This window comes from Ceratotherium simum, chromosome X, assembly GCF_057802395.1.
Source record: "Ceratotherium simum simum isolate JZ-2026a chromosome X, ASM5780239v1, whole genome shotgun sequence".
NCBI lineage: Eukaryota > Metazoa > Chordata > Mammalia > Perissodactyla > Rhinocerotidae > Ceratotherium > Ceratotherium simum.
This window is the reverse complement of record NC_141940.1, coordinates 5,686,045-5,704,266: the sequence shown is the minus strand read 5'-3', so window position 1 is coordinate 5,704,266 and position 18,222 is coordinate 5,686,045. Positions and strand designations below refer to the sequence as shown.

The window sequence follows — 18,222 nt, the reverse complement described above, 5'->3', positions numbered from 1 at the left end:
CATTTCATGCAATGCTATATAAACAACTCCAGCTTTATCAATAAGTGTGGGTTATATTCCAAGAAAATACAGTAACATAGTTAGGTGCTATTTTAAAATGCAAATAAAAAGTATGAATGCCTTTTAATTTTCCTTTCTATTCCATTAGGATGAATTAATACCTGCAGATGAAAGAGAGAAGAGCAAAAGAGTTAAACAAAATCAGTTGAATTAGTTGTTTAAGTATCATGCATGAACTTAATAGGCTAACGGTTGAAAATAATAAGACCACTGATCATGAAAATGCTTAATAATGCATTTGGAAGGCCTGCAATGTTTCATTCAAAATATAGATGAACATTTATGATGTGTCTTGTTGGTGCTAAATACACCTGAGTTTAGGACACAGAGAAAATGACATCAGTGGTCATTTCTGTAGGGTCCAACAGCATTCCATTGGATATTGCTGACACCAGAATGACCACACCTGTACATTCAGTGCATTCAACTACATACATACAATTCCTTTCCTTGCTCTAAATATCTTAAATTAAACCAAGAGAGAAAAGTTCAAATAGCTTCTAAACATCAATTAGTGGAATGCAAAATCTTCAGTTATTCAACTTTTCATTCTTTGAGTAGCAATCATACCTGAAAGTAGCTCATAAAAAAGAAAAGATTTGCAGTCACACAGGTAATCTTAAAAACAATATCTAATAACTTTAAAACAATGACACATGAATGTGCCTCACCTGCTAAGGCTCTTTGTGTGGCTATTTTAAAGTTCTCAGATATCTATGTGGTAATGTATTTTACATGATCTAAATCCTGTTTTTAAAGTTAACCAAGAATTAAACAAGTTGAGGTGGTCCCAACTTCTATATTTTTCTCACATGAGCAGCCGCATGTGTCCACCTCTGTCTTCCCCACCCACCCAATGGGCATTCCTTCATTTCCCATCTTCCTGATGAAGGTTGAGAATAGCCCCCCACTCTCAAACCCCCTTTTCTCCCTTCTGCAGTTCCACTCTCTGCGAGGGAGAGAGGAGACACTCTCAGAGGTCCCAGCAGCACCAGGCCGCACACACAGGAACCTGGAGCAGCAAGGCATCTGAGAAGAAGGGCAGAAGGGCACGGAGGAGGTGAAGGTAAAGGCCCCACCTCTGCCAACCTTAAAGTCTCTGCTCTCCTCCGCAGCACCTGGGCCTCATTTTTCTCTGTTTGGGGGCTCACTTTCCTGGCCAAGCTCCCTCCTCCATACCGTTCACACTCCTAGGGCCCCAGCACTAGGGGTTTGGGACAAGAGGCGCCCAGGTCCAGGATGGAACTGGAGAAGGATATATCTCCGATGACCAAAGCTAGAACTTTTGTTTGCAGAACTGCTCCTACAAACATGAGGGTTTCACACCTCCTCGTCTAGCATGGTATAACACTTATACATTTTGGATGTATTTTAGATTACACAGGCTTTTATGGGCTGGCCAGAAACTGAATCACCCAAAATAACACTGCTTTTGCAAGAAAATGCATATCAAACTAGACTAGAACTCAGCTGTTTTTTTTTTTTTTTTAACTTAGACTAGAACTCAGTTTGCCTGTATTATAGTTCTTATAAAACCCCAGATAGGTACAAAAGAAAGTAGTCCTTACTTTAACAAAAGTGAAAAACATGATATTGCTCCCTCAGGATAGAGACCAATGGGTTTTATAAAGCAGTATTACCGATATTGGGGATTTCGTGCCCAGACTCCAGTTCCAACTGAGGCTCCAACAATGACCATTAACTTCCACAGCCATATTGGAGCAAAGACAGCCCAGTAACTCCACTGAATGATGCCATCCAGACGAAGGGCCAGCAGCACAGAGAACAGCAGCAGACAGGCATAGATGAGGAATTTACTAGGAGAAAAGTAAAATGATTAAAGAGAATTCACATTTACAAATATGTGATACTGAAATGGGGAGTAATAACAGCAGTACTTTTTAGCACATTAAAAGAGCCATTAATTCAACAATTGTTTATTGAAAAGTTCTGTGTAATAGACCCACTGTGTTAGGGGATAAGAGAAACATAAAGAAGACTAAAATAAATTCCCTGCTTTCTACAGCTTCCTGGTAGGAGAAAGTCCACACAGAAACATATAATTATAATACAGCATGACATGTGCCATAACGGTGCTATGGGCAGAGTGCAATGGGAGCCCAGAAGAGGAAATATGGATTCTGTCTGGGGGCACTGGGAAGCCGGGAGTTGATAACCCTGGAGCTGGTTCCAGAGGATACATGGAAATCTGCCAGGCAGCAAAGGATGTGAGATGATGAAGATGAGATGATTCCAAGCAGAAGAATCTAGCTGTACCAAGACATGGAGATTGGAAAAGGTTGACATGTTCAGGATATGGTCAAGTTCTATTACTAATTATTTGATTCTTCTTTTAAAAAGGCAGCCATCTGCCACATTTATATACAGTAAAATTATAGTACATTATACTTTTCCTGACTGAATAAATTATGCATACACACACACACATTTCACATAAAAGGGACTTCCTGAAGAGGATAGCCTTAAAATATTAATCAGAAATTACACTGTTGAGGACTTCTACTCCAGCTTTGATGTAATAATAAGAGGGTTTTCCTTCCCACCTTAAACAAGAAACTGGAAAAAATACACGAAACAACAGTTTTCAGACACTGGACAACAGGCAGTGAAGGACCATGATGGCAGAAAGAAATAAAACAAAGGAGGTAAACTCTTATTATTGTCCTAGCTTACTGCCTGGAGGCAGTTTCTAGGCCACAGCAAGAGGGTAGTTAAAACCCAATACTATTGACAATTACACTAAATGTAAATGGTCTAAATACCAATTAAAAGACAAAGATTGTCAGACTGGATAAAAAAAAGCAAGACAACTGTATGCTATAAGAGACACACTTTATCTATCTATAAAGTCACAGATAGATAAAAGTAAAAGAACAGAAAAAGTTATACCAATAAAACACTAACCAAAAGAAAGTTAGGGTGACTGTATCAATATCTGTTTTAGTATTCTACTGCTGCTGGGACAAATTACCACAAACTTAGCAGCTTAAAACAATACAAATTTATTTTCTCACAGTTGTACATGTCAGAAGTCCAGACAGACTTGGTTCGTTTCTCTGTTCAGAGTCTCATAAGGCTGAAATCAAGATGTCAGTTGGCTGCGCTCTTATCAGGGGACTCTGGAAAGAACCTGCTTCCAAGTTCACTTAAGTTGTTGGCAATCTAGTTTCTTGTGGTTGTAGGACTGAGATCCCAGTTTCTTTGCTGGCTGTCAGCTGGGGGATGCCCTCAGATCCCAGAAGTCTCTGTCTGATCCCTGCACATAGGCCTTTACATCTCAAAGCCAGCAAGAGCATATCAAATCTTTCTCATGCTTGGAATTCTTCTGCCTTCTCCTTCTGCCATAATGCTCCTGCTTCCAGAGAAAGTTCTCTGATTTTAAGAGCTTATGTGATTAGATTGGTTCCACCTGGACAATTCAGGATACTATTTCTATCTTAAAGTCCATAACTGTGGTACGCAGAATTCCAAAGACGTTCCTGACCTATGGTTATTCAGTCAAACACGAATATAAGTACTACCATGAAAGGATTTGGCAGGTGGAATTAAGGTTACTAATCAGCTGACCTTAGAAAAGGGAGATTATCCTGGATTATCCAGGTGACCCCAATGTAATCATATGAGCCCTTAAAAGTGGAAGAGGAAGGCATATGAGTAAGTCAGAGAGATGTGGCAGAAGAGGAGAGATGAGGTAGAAGGGGAAGTCAGAGATTCCAAACATGAGAAGGACTCAACTTGCCCTTGCTGGCTTTGAAGATGGAGGAAGGGCGCCATGGGCCAAGGAATGCAATCAGACTCTAGAAGTTGAGAATGACTCCTGGCTGACAGCCAGAAAGGAAATGGGGTCCTTAGCCCTGCAACCACAAGGAACTAAATTCTGACAACAACCCAAGTGAGGTTGGAAGCAGATTAATCCCTAGAGCCTCCAGAAAGGAATACAGCCCTGCTACCACCTTGATTTCAGCCTTGTGAGACTCTAGCAGAAGACCCAACTGAGCCATGCTATACTTGTACTTCTGACCTACAGAACTGTGAGATAATAAGTTTGTGTAGTTTTAACACACTAAATCTGTGGTAATTTGTCATGGAAGCAATAGAAACTAATACTGTAACCTTAAATACATCTGCAAAGTCCCCTTTACCATGTAACATAACATATTCACAGGTTCCAGGGCTTAGGGCCTGGATATCTTTGGGGGGCCATTCTGCCTACCACAATATAAGACAAGGTATATTTTTGAACAAGGAACATTACCAGGGATAAATAGGGGCAGTTCATAATGATAAAGAGGTCAATTTGTCAAAGAAAATCCAACAACTGTAAATATTTATACACGGTACCTAATAACAAAGCTTCGAAATACATGTAGAAAATATTAATACTTAAAACATTAAGGATAAATAGAAAAATCCACAATTATTGGAAATTAACACTTCTCTCTCAGTAACAGATAGAACACATAGAAAATTACTACGGATATCAACCAATATGACCTAACTGATATTAATAAAGTATTCCATCCAACAAAAGCAGAATACACATTGCTTTCAAGCGCACGTGGAACACTGACCAAGACAGACTGAATTCTGGGCCACAAAATGAGCCTCAACAAATTTAAAAGGATTGAAATCATACAAAGTAAATCTCTAAGCACAATGAAACTAAACTGAAAATGAATAACAGAAATATCTGGGGAATTCACAAAATATTTTTAAATTAAATAACCCTCTTCTAAATAATCCATTGGTAAAAGAAAAAAAATCACAAGGAAAATCTGAAAAATTCTGGACTAAAAGAAAGTGAAAATACAACTAAAATTCGTGAAATACAGCTGAAGCAGTACTTAAGGGAAATTTATAGCATCAAATGCTTACATTAGAAAAGATCTGAAGTCAACAATCTAAGATTCACCTTAAACTAGGAAATTTTTTGTGTGTGTGAGGAAGATCGGCCCTGAGGTAACATCTGCCAATCCTCCTCTTTTTTTGCTGAGGAAGACTAGCCCTGGGCTAACATCCATGCCCCTCTTCCTCCACTTTATATGGGCCGCCGCCACAGCATGGCATGACAAGCGGTACGTCAGTGCATGCCCGGGATCCAAACCAGTGAACCCCGGGCCGCTGCAGCAGAGGGCGCAGACTTAACTGCTTGTGCCACCGGGCCGGCCCCTAGAAAGGAAATTTTTAAAAAGTAAACAAAAGAAAGGAAATGATAAATATCAGCAATGAAATACAGTAGAAAGACATTAGAGAAAAATCAATGAAAATAAAAGCTGGTTCTTTGAAAAGATCATGAAAATTGGTAAACGTATAGCCAGAGTGACAAGGAAAAAAACAGACACAAATTACCAATATCGGGAATGAAAGCAGGAACATCACTACAAATCCTACAAACATTGCAGGGATTAGAAGGGGATATTATGAACAACTTTATGCAAGTAAATATCTTGAAAGAAAGATGTTATGGAAGTTCACACAAGAAGAAATAGGTACTTTCATAACCCTATATCTAGTAAAGAAACTGAAATTGTAGTTAAAATCCTTCTCACAAAGAAAATGTCAGGCCCTGAAAAAATCTACCAAACACACAAGGAAGAAATTGCACTAATTTTTCAAAAACTCTTGCAGAAAAAGATGAGGGAGGAACATTTCCCAATTTATTTTATGAGGCCAGCATTAAACCTGACCAAGAAAGAAAACTACAAACCAAATCCTTCATGAACATAGATGCAAATGCCTTAAAAAAATTAGCAAATTGAATTCAGCAAAATATAAAAAGGATACTATATTATCACCAGGTGTGGTTTAGCCAGAATTGCAAGCTTGGCTTAACATCCGAAGTCAACTAATGTAAATCACTGTCAATAGAATAAAAAAGAAAAAACATATGACTATCTAAATAGTTCCAGAAAAAAGCATTTGACATAATTCACTACCCATTCAAGACAGAAGCTCTAAACAAATTAGGAACAGAAGGGTGTCTATGAAAAATCTATGGTTATAACTATGCTTAATGGTGAGAGCCTAAATACTTTCCCCCTAAGACAGGAAACAAGGCAAGTCTGTCCACTTCAATACATCTATTCAACATTGTACTAGAGGTCCTAGCCACAACAATAATACAAGAAAAATAAATAAAAGGGATAAAGATTTGAAAGGAAGAAGTAAATCTGATATTTGCAGACAACATGACTATCTATGTAGAAAATCCTAATTAATCTACCAAAAATACTAATAAATCTAATAAGTGAATTTAGCAAAGCTGCAGGATACAAGATAAATGTATAAAAAATATTATTGTATTTCTACATGCTAGCAATGAGAAATTGGACACTGAAATTTTTAAAATATATATCATTTACTGCAACTTTCTTATAAATCTAAAACTATTCTAAAATTAAAAGTTTATGAAGAAGCTACCATTTACAACAGCATCAAAATATGAAATATTTAGAGATAAATGTAACAAAATATGTGCAAGACTTGTACACTGAAACCTATCAAACACTACCAAGAAAAATTAAAGATCTAAATAAATGAAGAGATATACCATGTTTCTGGATTAGAAAATTCAATATTTTTAATATTTACATCCTCTATTTGTTTCCTATGGTTGCTATAACAAATTACCAACAATTTGGTTGCTTAACACACATTTATTCTCTTATAGTTCTGGAGGCCAGAGGTCCAAAATGGGTTTCACTGGGTTAAAACTAAGATGTCAGCAGGGCCCTGCACCCTCTGGAGACTAAGGGAGAATCCATTCCTTGTGTTTTTCAGTTTCTAGAGCTGCATTCCTTGCACTCTTTGGGCCCCGTCCTCCATCATCAAAACCAGCAGTGCAGCATCTTCAAATCTCTTTCTCTGCTTCCATCACATTGCCTTCTCTTAATAGTATCTCCTTCTGCCTTCCTCTTATACGAGAACCCATGACTGCATTTAGGGCCCATCTGGATAATCCAGGATACTCTCCCCATCTCAAGATCTTGAACTTAATTACATCTTTTGCTATATAAGGTTAATATCCACCTTTTTGCCATAGAAGGTAACAGTCACAGGTTCCATGGATTAGGAAGTGGATACCTTTGAGGGCCATTATTTAGCCTACCACACCCATCAAATTCCTCTAAAGATTCAATGCAATCCCAAATGAAAATCCCAGCAGCCTCTTCTGTAAAAATTGACATACTAATTCTAAAAGTTATACGAAAATGCAAAGGACCTAGAATGGGCAAAACAATTATGAGAAAGAACAAAGTTGGAGAACCCATACTACATGCTTTCAAGGCTTACTATAAAGCTACAATAATCAAGACAATGTGGTATTAGCATCAGAAGAGATACAGAGAACAGAATAGAGTCCAAAAACAGACCCATACATACATAGTTAATTTTTAACAAAGGTGCCAAGGCAATTCAATGGAGAAAGGATTGTGTTTCAACAAATAGTGCTGAAACAACTGGATAGATGGGATAAATGCATCTAGACTTTTTTTTTTGCTGAGGAAGATTGGCTCTGAGCTTATATCTGTGCCCATCTTCCTCCCCTTTGTATGTGGGACACCACGACAGCATGGCTTGATGAGCAGTGCGTCAGTCTGCGCCTGGGATTTGAAGCTGTGAACCCCAGGCTGCCAAAGTGGAGTGTGTGAAATTAACCACTATGCCACTGGGCCAGCTCCATATCTAGACTCTCAACCTCACAGCATATAGAAAAATTTATGTGAAATGGATCACAGACCTAAATATAATTGCCAAAACTATAAAACACAAGGGCAAAAAATACTTGCCACCCAGGCAAAGATTTCTTAGATGGGATACAAAATTGGACTTCTTCAAAATTAAAAACTCTTACTTTCCAAAAAACACAATTAAGAAAATGAAAGGCCAAGCCACAGACTGGGAGAATATATTCTGAAAACATATATCTGACAAAGTACCTGTATTCAGTGTATATAAAGGACTTTTACAACTAAAAAATAAGAATATCTAATTAAAAATGGCAAAAAATAAGAACAGACACTCCATCAAAGAAGTTATACAAAAGGCAAATAAGCACATGAAAAGATACTCAATATTTTCAGACATTAAGGAAATACAAATTAAAAAATAAGATAAAACTACTCACTCACCACAATGGTTAAATTAAAATGATCAACTATGACAATTGTTGCTAAGGATGTGGAGCAACTGCAACCCTCATATTTTGCTGGTGGGAATGCAGAACAGTACAGCCACTTTAGAAAACACTTTGGCAGTTTCTTATAAAGTTTAAGTACATACTTACTCTATGGCCCAGCAATCCCATGCCAACATATTCACTCAAGAAAAAGGAAAACATATGTCCACACAAAGACTTGTATTCGAATGTTCAAAGCAGCTTTATTTATAATAGCCACTGGAAATAAGCCAAATGTCCATAAACTGGTGAATGGTTAAACCAATTATGGTATATCAGTTCAACAGAATACTAATTAGCAGTAAAAAGGAACAAATTAGGCATGCATGCAACAACATGGATGAACCTCAAATGCACTATGCTAAGTAAAATAACTCAGACTGAAAACACAACATACTGGATGACTCCATTTATTTGACATTCTTGAAAAGGCAAAAGTATAGACACAGAAAACAGATCAATGTGGTTCCCAGTGGCTGTGCTGGGGGAAAGGATGACTATAAAGGGAATTTTCTGCAGTGATGGAACTGTTCTATATCTATATCTTTGGGTAGTGGTTACACAAGTATACGGATTTATCAAAACACATATGACTGTGCTCTAAAAAATAGTAAATTTTATTGCATGTAAAATATACTTCAATAAACCTGGCATATCTATTGATCTATCTACATATACACGACAACATCAACAGCTAACATTTACTGGATGTTTATGGAATGTCAGGTACTGTGGTGCTTTTCATGCATTATCTCACTTAAGCCTCACAGCAACCCTATGAAGGAGGCATTTTCACTATTCCCACTTTACAGATGAGGAATGAAAGCTTAGATGTTAAATAACTTGTCCAAGCAGCTAGCAGCTCACAGAGCTGGGATTCAAACTAAGATCTATTTGACTTACAAATTCCTTTAATTGAATACTATACAACTGACTTTATACTGATAATTCAACATTCTTGGAAAAGCATCTGGATAGATATACACTAAGGATTAAAGGTGATCTCCAGCGGGGAGGCATAAGGACAGTCTTTATACTCTTTTGCTCAAGATTGCTGATTTTTCTGCAAGGTGCATGTACCACTTTTGTATTATGAAAAACAACATAAGAAACTTCAATTGGAAAAAAAGGGGGAGGTTGTAAAGGGATGGGACCTACAAAATTCAACTCAGAAACAAACCTCTAAGAGTGTAAACTACAGTGAGAGGACCCTCAGATTTGGAGAAGTTGCTAACTAGAATATATACATAGCACTTTTGTGTCATAGTAGTCTTGTCTATAACAGCAGGGTAATATGTACCTCATAAGGTGGTTGTGAATACAAGATAATGAACATGAAAAGTGCTTTATGTAAAGCACTAAATTAGCAGTTCTCAAATTTTTCTGTATCAGGACTCCTTTACACTCTTAAAAATTACTGAGGGTGGCCGGCCCCATGGCATAGTGGTTAAGTTCAGTGTGCTCCACTTAGGTGGCCCAGGTTCGCAGGTTCAGATCCCAGGCATGGACCTACATCACTCATCAGCCATGCTGAGATGGCAACCCACATACAAAACAGAGGAAGATTGGCACATATGTTAGCTCAGGGCAGATCTTCCTCACCAAAAAAAAAAAAAAGAATTACTGAGGACCCCAAAGAGCTTTGTTTATATAGGTTATACCTATTGATATTTACTGTATCAAATTTTAAAACTGTTATTTTAAAAATATTTATTAATTCATTAAAAATAATAAACTCATGGGGGCCGGCCCAGTGGCATAGTGGTTAAATTCGCACGCTCCATCTTGGTGGCCCGGGGTTCACAGGTTCAGATTCCAGGCCTGCACTGACGCACTGCTTGTCAAGCCATGCTGTGGTGGCGTCCCATATAAAGTAGAGGAAGATGGGCACGGATGTTAGCCCAGGGCCAATCTTCCTCACCAAAAAGAGGAGGATTGGCATCAGATGTTAGCTCAGAGCTAATCTTCCTCATACAAAAAATATTAATAATAATAATAATAATAATAAACTCACATACATTAACATAAGTAACATAATTTTAATGAAAAAAGAAACTATTTTCCAAAATTGTTTTTACAGTTTTGCAAATTTTTTAAATGTCTGGCTTCATAGAAGACGCCTAGATTCTAATATCTACATCTGCATTCATTCTGTTGCAATATGTTGTTTGGGTTCAAAGCATATGAAGAAAATATGGCCCCACAGAGATATGTAATTAGAAATGAACTGAGTGTTTTAATAGCTCTTTCAGATAAAGGTGGATATTCTTCTTTGATAGGACACCAAAACTCAACAAGTGGTAGTTTCTTGAAGGTTAACTGTGATATGGAATCTGAAACCCTATCAATGAACTTTTTCTGGTCTGGCTACATTAAAATCCATTGGTCTCTCTTATACTTGGAATGAATCTTTTATCCCCTCATGATTGTAATACCATGTAGGGTCCATTGGAAAATATCGGTTCACTGAGTAATGAAGATCTTTCAAATGTTGACATATTTCACTATACAACAACAACAACAAAAAATCACATTAGTTATTATCACAACCCACTTCATCAGAAATATTTTAAGTATTGGGAGGTCATCAAGCTCAGTGAAAATCATCAACAAGTAAGTATATATCATGGTAAACTGGGACGTGGAAAGTTTACTTTCCCTGGGAGAGCTGGGAAGGGAGGTGGGATTTGGGCAGTAGGTTGGGGATAGGGAATTCCAGACAAAGGGGATAAGATTTTTAAAAGTATGAGATAGTTTTTTGTATCCCAGGAGACTGGAACATGTGGAATACATTCTGTAAATCTTGGGAGGTTGGGTGCTGAGGAGAAAAGGCACCAGAGGAAATAAGGGAAAGGTAGGCTGGGGTAAGAAGGCAGGGAGATTTGAATATCAGGTAAAGTCCTAGGAACTTATTAATAGTCAATAGAGAGCCACTGAAGATTTTCTGAGTAAGAGTGACAAAAAGTATAGAAGAGTGTGTAAGGTAGATTGTAATTGGTAGAGACTGGAGACAGAAATTCTCCACAATTCATAATAAACTGACAAAAATATACTGAAAATTGCCTAACCACATGGATCTTTTTCAAGATTCACTTGTTGAGCAGCGTAGCAGAGTTGAAGAGATTATTTATGCAGCTTTATTTGAGCCTCAGGTTCCTCATGAGCAAAATACAGATACTACTACCTCTACCAGGCAGTGCTGAGGTAAGGATTAAAGAACCAATCAGAAAGCACTTACTGCAGGGCTTGGCACCAAGCAGGTAATACTCAATAAATGTTAGTTTCCTCCCTTAAATAATGACTGAATCAAGGATGAAACAGAACGCTATTACAGAGTATTTAAAATACTACTAAAACACAACTGAAACAGCAAAACACCTGGGCTGCCAGCAAAGCAAAACTCAGAGAAAATGTATCCACCCCAAAAGTGTAAATAAAAGCAAAAAAGAAAAGAAAAGGCAAAGGGAAAACTAGTGAACTGAGTTTCTATCTAAGAAATTTAGGGGTGTTAAAAAAAAAACAAAGGAGCCAAAATATGGAAATAATAAAACTAAATAAATAAAACGGAATTGATAAGTAACACCAACAGCTGGTTCTTTGAAAAAATGAACAAACTACAAAGTTGATCAAATAAAACAAATTAATACAATCAAAAATTTCAAAAGATGTAATTTATACACACATTTGTAATTGGGGGAAGAAGGAATAGTATCTCAAATATACCAATACATTTGAGAGCGAAGTAAAAAAGATGACTGCAAGGGCCGACCCCATGGCATAGTGGTTAAGTGCACGCACTCTGCTGCTGGCGGCCCATGTTTGGATCCCGGGCGTGCACCAATGCACTGCTTGTCAGGCCATGCTGTGGCGGCGTCCCATATAAAGTGGAGGAAGATGGGCACAGATGTTAGCCCAGGGCCAGTCTTCCTCAGCAAAAAGAGGAGGATTGGCATGGATGTTAGCTCAGGGTCTTCCTCACAAAAAAAAAAAAAAAAAGATGACTGCATATCAAATAGGAAATTCTAAACCTGACTGGCATGAAGAGAATGTGACCCAGCAATAACATAGCAATAAGAAAATTTATTTTTAAAAAAGTCACAGTCAAAGCCTAAACCACTGTGAGCTATTTTTCAAGAAACATTCAGACCAGAGTCCAAGTTAAAAACAGACTTTGCTTTTAATTCTCCACAAACCAGCAAATGGAGGTTCCACTGGATATTCTGGCATCAACCACTACTTCCTAAATTTCACTTTTCCAATTACAACTTTAAAATGGATTTATTCCACTCTCATCTGAATCTGTAATACTAGTACATGATTACTAAGTAGTGTCACATGGGTCAAACTACAAAGCTAGTGTCCTCTCTGAAATTTATGTGGAGCTTTCTGCTTGAGGCTTAAGCACCTAGTAAAGAAAGGGATGACTCTGTGAGCGTAAACGTTGTAGTGTCTGTTTTCTGCACATCAAAAGAATGCAACCAGACTCTTTTTAGACCCATCAGTTTTCTCCAGTGAAAGCTGGTGGCTTAACTGGAGCAGGCACACATGCACGCACATGTGCACACACACATGCTCTGTGTGACACATGCCTGTGAGGGCCTCTCTGTCTACAACTTCAGAGATGGCTCCAATTGACATCTGCTAACTGACACGCTTCCAAATTGTTAAAGGGACTGCACTTCTTACACTGAGCAGAACATTACTGACAACATTTAAAGTCTTTTAGTGGTGATTTTAACTAGTTTTATTAAGACAAAACACATTTAAGAACATTTAACCAGTAGATGTAAGAAAGCACAAAAGCCAAATAAAAACACATCACTCTTAAGGAGGACTAGCAAGAGCCCAGGCTGGCAGGAAGCTCACCATTTATCAGCTGTGCAACCATGGATGGGTCACTCTCTCCCTAAGCCTGTCTCTTCATCAGGTTGCTCATATATCGATTCACTAAGATAAGGGGGTGTGAAAGCCCTGTGTAAATGATCACTTTTACATATTTTAGCTGCCACTAGAATTATAAAAGAGAAAAGTTGTAACATCTCATTTAGCAATCATTTTTCTCAATATTAGGTCACAACTGACAAAGTACAAATCATCAGTTATAAAGAGCCTATCTCCAGAATTCAATTCAAGGCTTTCATCTTAAATTCTAGTCACTTTATATAGGTACGACCTATGACCAGGCAAGGCAATTAGAAACCCCAAGCTCGGTATTGGGAAGCTTAACTCCTGGAGTCCTAGGACACCATCTACAACTCCTACAAGCCACTGTCTCTCCCCTAAAACAGAGTCTCCAATGGTACATGGCTATGTGTACTCAACATCTGCTCGTTCAGCACATTTATTGAATGCCTCAACATCTTGGCCTGCAAAGAACTCACAGCCAACAAAAATATGTGTGTAATTATCAAGTAATGAGAATGATATTTTTAAAACCAGAAATTATGCATTCAAATGAGACTCGTCTCCTTTAAACAGTCCCCCTGGGAGGCAATGCATGAATTCCACTTCATTGCTCAAACCATCTTTGGAACTTTCCTCCTGGAATTGCCTTCAGAGCCTGCAGTCTGTTCTTTTGAATATCCTCAGTGGTGCCAAATCTTCAACGAGAGTGAATTTGATTGTTGGAAATGGCCAAATGTCAGAGCCAAGTTTAGTGAATAAGATGTGTGATCAAACTAGGTAGCACTATTTTCGTTCAAAAATGATATATGATTATAAAGCAATGAGATGGATTTCCTTATATGATTTGTAATCTGACTCCAAAAGCAATTCCCGATGAGCAACAAGGAGTGTGAGCAATGGAATAGGTATATAGAGCTCTCTCTTTTCCCTAAGTAACTTCTTTGAAGGATAATACTCATTTGGATGTGAAGGATTCCTTTGTTTAATCACATACAACTCGTACATAGAAGGCTCCTTAGTATACTGGACCTACTGTGTCATGGGGGTCTGTCACTAAATTAGAGAGGCAGTATGGCACGCAGGAAAGAAGAGCACAGGCTTCAGGAGGAGACCAACTTGCATTAGAATCCTGACTTGGCCCCTTGCTGCCTGTGCAACTTTACAGAAGTCACAAGCTTTCTAAGACTCTGCAAAACAAGGCTGATATCTAACTTAAAGAGTTGTAAAGATTCAAGATAATGGATACAAAGCACTGACATTGTGCCTGGCACGTGGTAGGTGCCCCATAAGTCGCAGCTATTATTAATAATAACCTCAGTATAATCAAGAGGCTTTTCTTTTACTATAAGTAAGACAGATAAACAGACATTTGGCTAGTGAGTAGTTCATTAACAATACCAACATACACTCACTACTGATGGATCTGGAGCCTGCTATTTTTTTAAAAAAACAGTAATATGTAAATAACATTTGCAGTAATTGTTAACACTACGTGTAGTATTTTTAAATCACATGACACGTGTTGCCTGTAATGCTCCTACTGCACTGACCTTTCACTACTGTGTGAACATATCAGGCCCTCCCCTGCCCCCGTGCCTTTGCATACTTTGTCCCTCCTAAGATGCCTTTCCTGCCCTCTGGTTTGACAATTATATCGTTCAAGATTGAGCTGTCGAACCTTCCCTGCCTGCTCTAGACAGAATTAGTAGCTCTGCCCCTTGTGCTCCCACAGCATTTAGTTCCTGTCTCTGGAATGCCTCATCCTGTGTTGAATTTTAATTTCTCTTTCTGTTTCTGCTTCTTCCACTGGGCTTGAGCATGGAGAGGGACTATATCCCATTTATTTTTGCACTTAGAGCACCTAGCACATCTCTTGGCTCACAGTAGGAACTCGGGAGATGTTTGACGAATGAATGCTTTCAATATAAAGTCTTTACAAAGGACCGCTGAAGGCCAGATAGCTGCCTTTTGTTAACAATTACTAGCAATCACATTCATTTTTTCTGACTTCAAATAAGAGACAAGATAACCTACATAGATTCCAGAATGGCTTTAGAAATTGCAGCATGTGGAAGTTTCTAAACACTACTCACCTCCTCAGCATTCCATACCCATACAGTGGAACGCCCAGAGCAGTGGTCCTCAGCCTTCGTCCCAATCTAGCACACCTGCAGGATGCACCACACTCCATCAGGAGCTCACTGTGGACAACTCAGAAGGCCTAGCAGAGTTCTCACAGCCTTTGAGCGCTGCCTGGCTACCAGGGCTGAAGGGCCTTTTCTGAGCCAGCAACTCCACCAAGGTAGCAGAAAATCTCAAGGCTCCGTGGTGTGGGTGCCAGCTTAATGCCACCTACTCCCAGATCCCTATCTCTCAGGAACACCCAAGAAACACAGTTTGGCAATTCTGTATCATTCTAATAGCTTGCCTATTCAATGAATAGTGCTCCCTAGCTGTTAGGAAACTTCAGGTATTCAGGGAAGGACTTGGTGGGTCCAGTGTGTCTGTTTCAGCAAGGCTTAACCTGTGTAACTAAAAAGAAGTTCATGATCAACCAGTTCTGTGCCAGAAAGTAGGCAGAGGGTCAGCTGGCAGCCCTGTGGATCTGAGTGTTGACACTTCTGAATCATTCTCTGTCACTGCAATTTTCCAGAGCCTTGGCAATACAGCAGCAGGTTCAGACTCACCAAGATCAAAAGGTTAGAAAAGCGATCTGGAGACATGGCCCATGCCTTGGGACCCACCAAGCCATGATAGTGACTATTTCTGTGACAGAGACATAATCTGCAAAGTAAAGGCAGCTACGTTCTGCCTCAGAGTGATGGTCTTTCCTGTCTCTCCAATGAAATGACTGCTTTCTGAAGGAAGGAAGAGGAGAGGAAAGAGAACCGGGCCACAGACCACCAGGAAAGCAGCGATTGAAAGAAGCAGCTCTAGATTTCTCTTATAGGCTCTGGAGAGTAATTCATTCATTCATTCATTCCACAAATATTTACTGAGCCAGGTACTATTCCACGTATGCAGAATATCATAATGAACAGTCATAGCCCTGGCTCCATGGAGCTTATCGCTTAGTAGGGGAGACAGGCATTAATCAAATAAGAACACAGAGAAATATAAGGGTACAAATAAGTGCCATGATGGAGGAGTACAGCATACTACAGCTAGTGTACAAACAGGGATCAGTGGACCTGGTCCAGGAAGTCAGAAAAGCGTCATTCAGCAAGTAACAAGTGAGCTGAGATCCCAAGGATAAATAGGAGTTAACTAGGTCAGGAGGAGAGAAGAGAGGAGAAGGAAACATTCCCGGCAAAGAAAACAGTATGTGCCAAGGTCCTGGGGTAGGTGGGAGATGTTGAACTGGCTCTGAATTAGAGGCAGGGAGCAAGGCAGGTTTGAGGTCCTGACACAAGGTATCTTCCTTACTCCCCTCAGTTTGCTCTCTAGCTGTCTAGAAGGCTCTCCTCAGCACAGAACAAGAACAACGTCAAAAACCAGGTGTGCCCACGAGATGTGACACACCACCATCTAAAAAACCAGCCTTGCCAATATTACCTGGCCACTGTCTTAGCAGTCACCACTGTGAGGTAACACTACTCACTCCCACTGACTCAACACTGAATCAGGAAAATGGCACCCTATAAAAGATCTTTAAACTTTTCAGGGAGAGACGCATTCCAATCCTGGTAGAATTAAGATGTTGACACATTTGTTCATGATTACTATAAATCTGTTTTGATACCTAATATTCCATTGTAACTTGCATATACCAATTTTTTGGGGGGAAAAAGCTACAGGAGAAAATGGTTAAGGATGTTATCTGTGCAGCACTATTTTGCTTTGGCAACTCTGTTAGCTAGTTAGATCCCTTGAGGCAGTTCTTTGTGGCTCCTGAATTATCTGTCACCTTGCAAAATAGTCCTGGAACTTTCTATTTGTAAAGCACTTTGCAAGCAATCATTGATTGGCCTCCCTATCCTGCTGAGATTATACTCATTCCTCAGATAAAACAGACAGATAAGTGAGTGGCCCAAGGACACAAACCAATTGAGCTTTTACTTATCTTTCTTATCACCATCACCAAACAATGTAGACACACAAGGCCTGTCCAACTCCAGCACCAGTCCTGCTACCCTGCAGACCAATCCTAACCCCTAGGAGCAGCAGAGGAAGGCACTGCAGTTAATTCTCCCTCAGCTGTTCTCAAAAAGCTCCTCTATGCAGAGTGCCTTCAAGGCCAACAATGATCATGCCTGCACTGTGATTGGGACATTGGCACTCCAGACCAGAATATGAACTCAGTAGTGCTCAAAGAGGAATAAGAGCACCTAAGCAGTCACAATGGCTTGTAGCTTAAAATGTCACTGTCCCTAAGGAGACTGCACTCCCAAAACACACACACACACCCACCCAAGACTTCCTTTCTTCCCCCACAAGCAGCCCAGACAGCGGTCTCCACTGGGCGCCCAGAGTAGGATACTGCACAGTGCTGTAAATCATCTATTTACATGCCTTTCTCCACCCCCAAGCTGGGACCTCCCAGCATCTGAAGCACCCAGCATAGGACCTAGCACACAACAAGTTTATTGAGTGCATGGCATCCCACCAGCAAATAAGGGAAATAGGTACTCTCTTCATCGAAGAGGAGTGGACTTAAGAGATTAGGTCAACTCCTTATTTTTCAGATGAGCAGAGAATCACCCAGTTACATATGGCCTGGTCTCCAATCCAGGTCTTTTGGCTCAGTTTAGTTCCACAAACATTTTACAAGCGTCCACTATGTGTCAGATGGTGGGAGGCTCTGGGGATAGTGAGATGAGCAGGAGATGGACTCTGTTTCAGGGAGCTCACAGCCTGGGGGGAGGCAACAGAGTTCCAAAACACTTGGGCAAGTGCAAGGACAGACGCTTGATTCCTTAGCCAATGTTCTCTCCACACTGTCCACTGGATATTCTCCATCTGGGAAACAGGACAGCAAGATCCACTTCCTGCAAATAACTTATAGCGAAGGCTGATGAGAAAACACACATGGAAAATTCTCAGGTTCACCTCCAAAG

At 39.5% G+C, this 18,222-nt stretch overlaps 1 protein-coding gene across 1 annotated transcript in view; it reads right to left on the bottom strand.

Annotated features, from left to right (window-relative positions):
• Window positions 1–18,222, bottom strand: part of TMEM185A (transmembrane protein 185A) — a 32,230-nt gene that overhangs the window by 13,351 nt on the left and 657 nt on the right. The window contains exon 2 of the mRNA XM_014797403.2: window positions 1,701–1,877. Within this exon, the coding sequence (XP_014652889.1) occupies window positions 1,701–1,877 (177 nt within the window). The remainder of the gene's footprint in view (window positions 1–1,700; window positions 1,878–18,222) is intronic.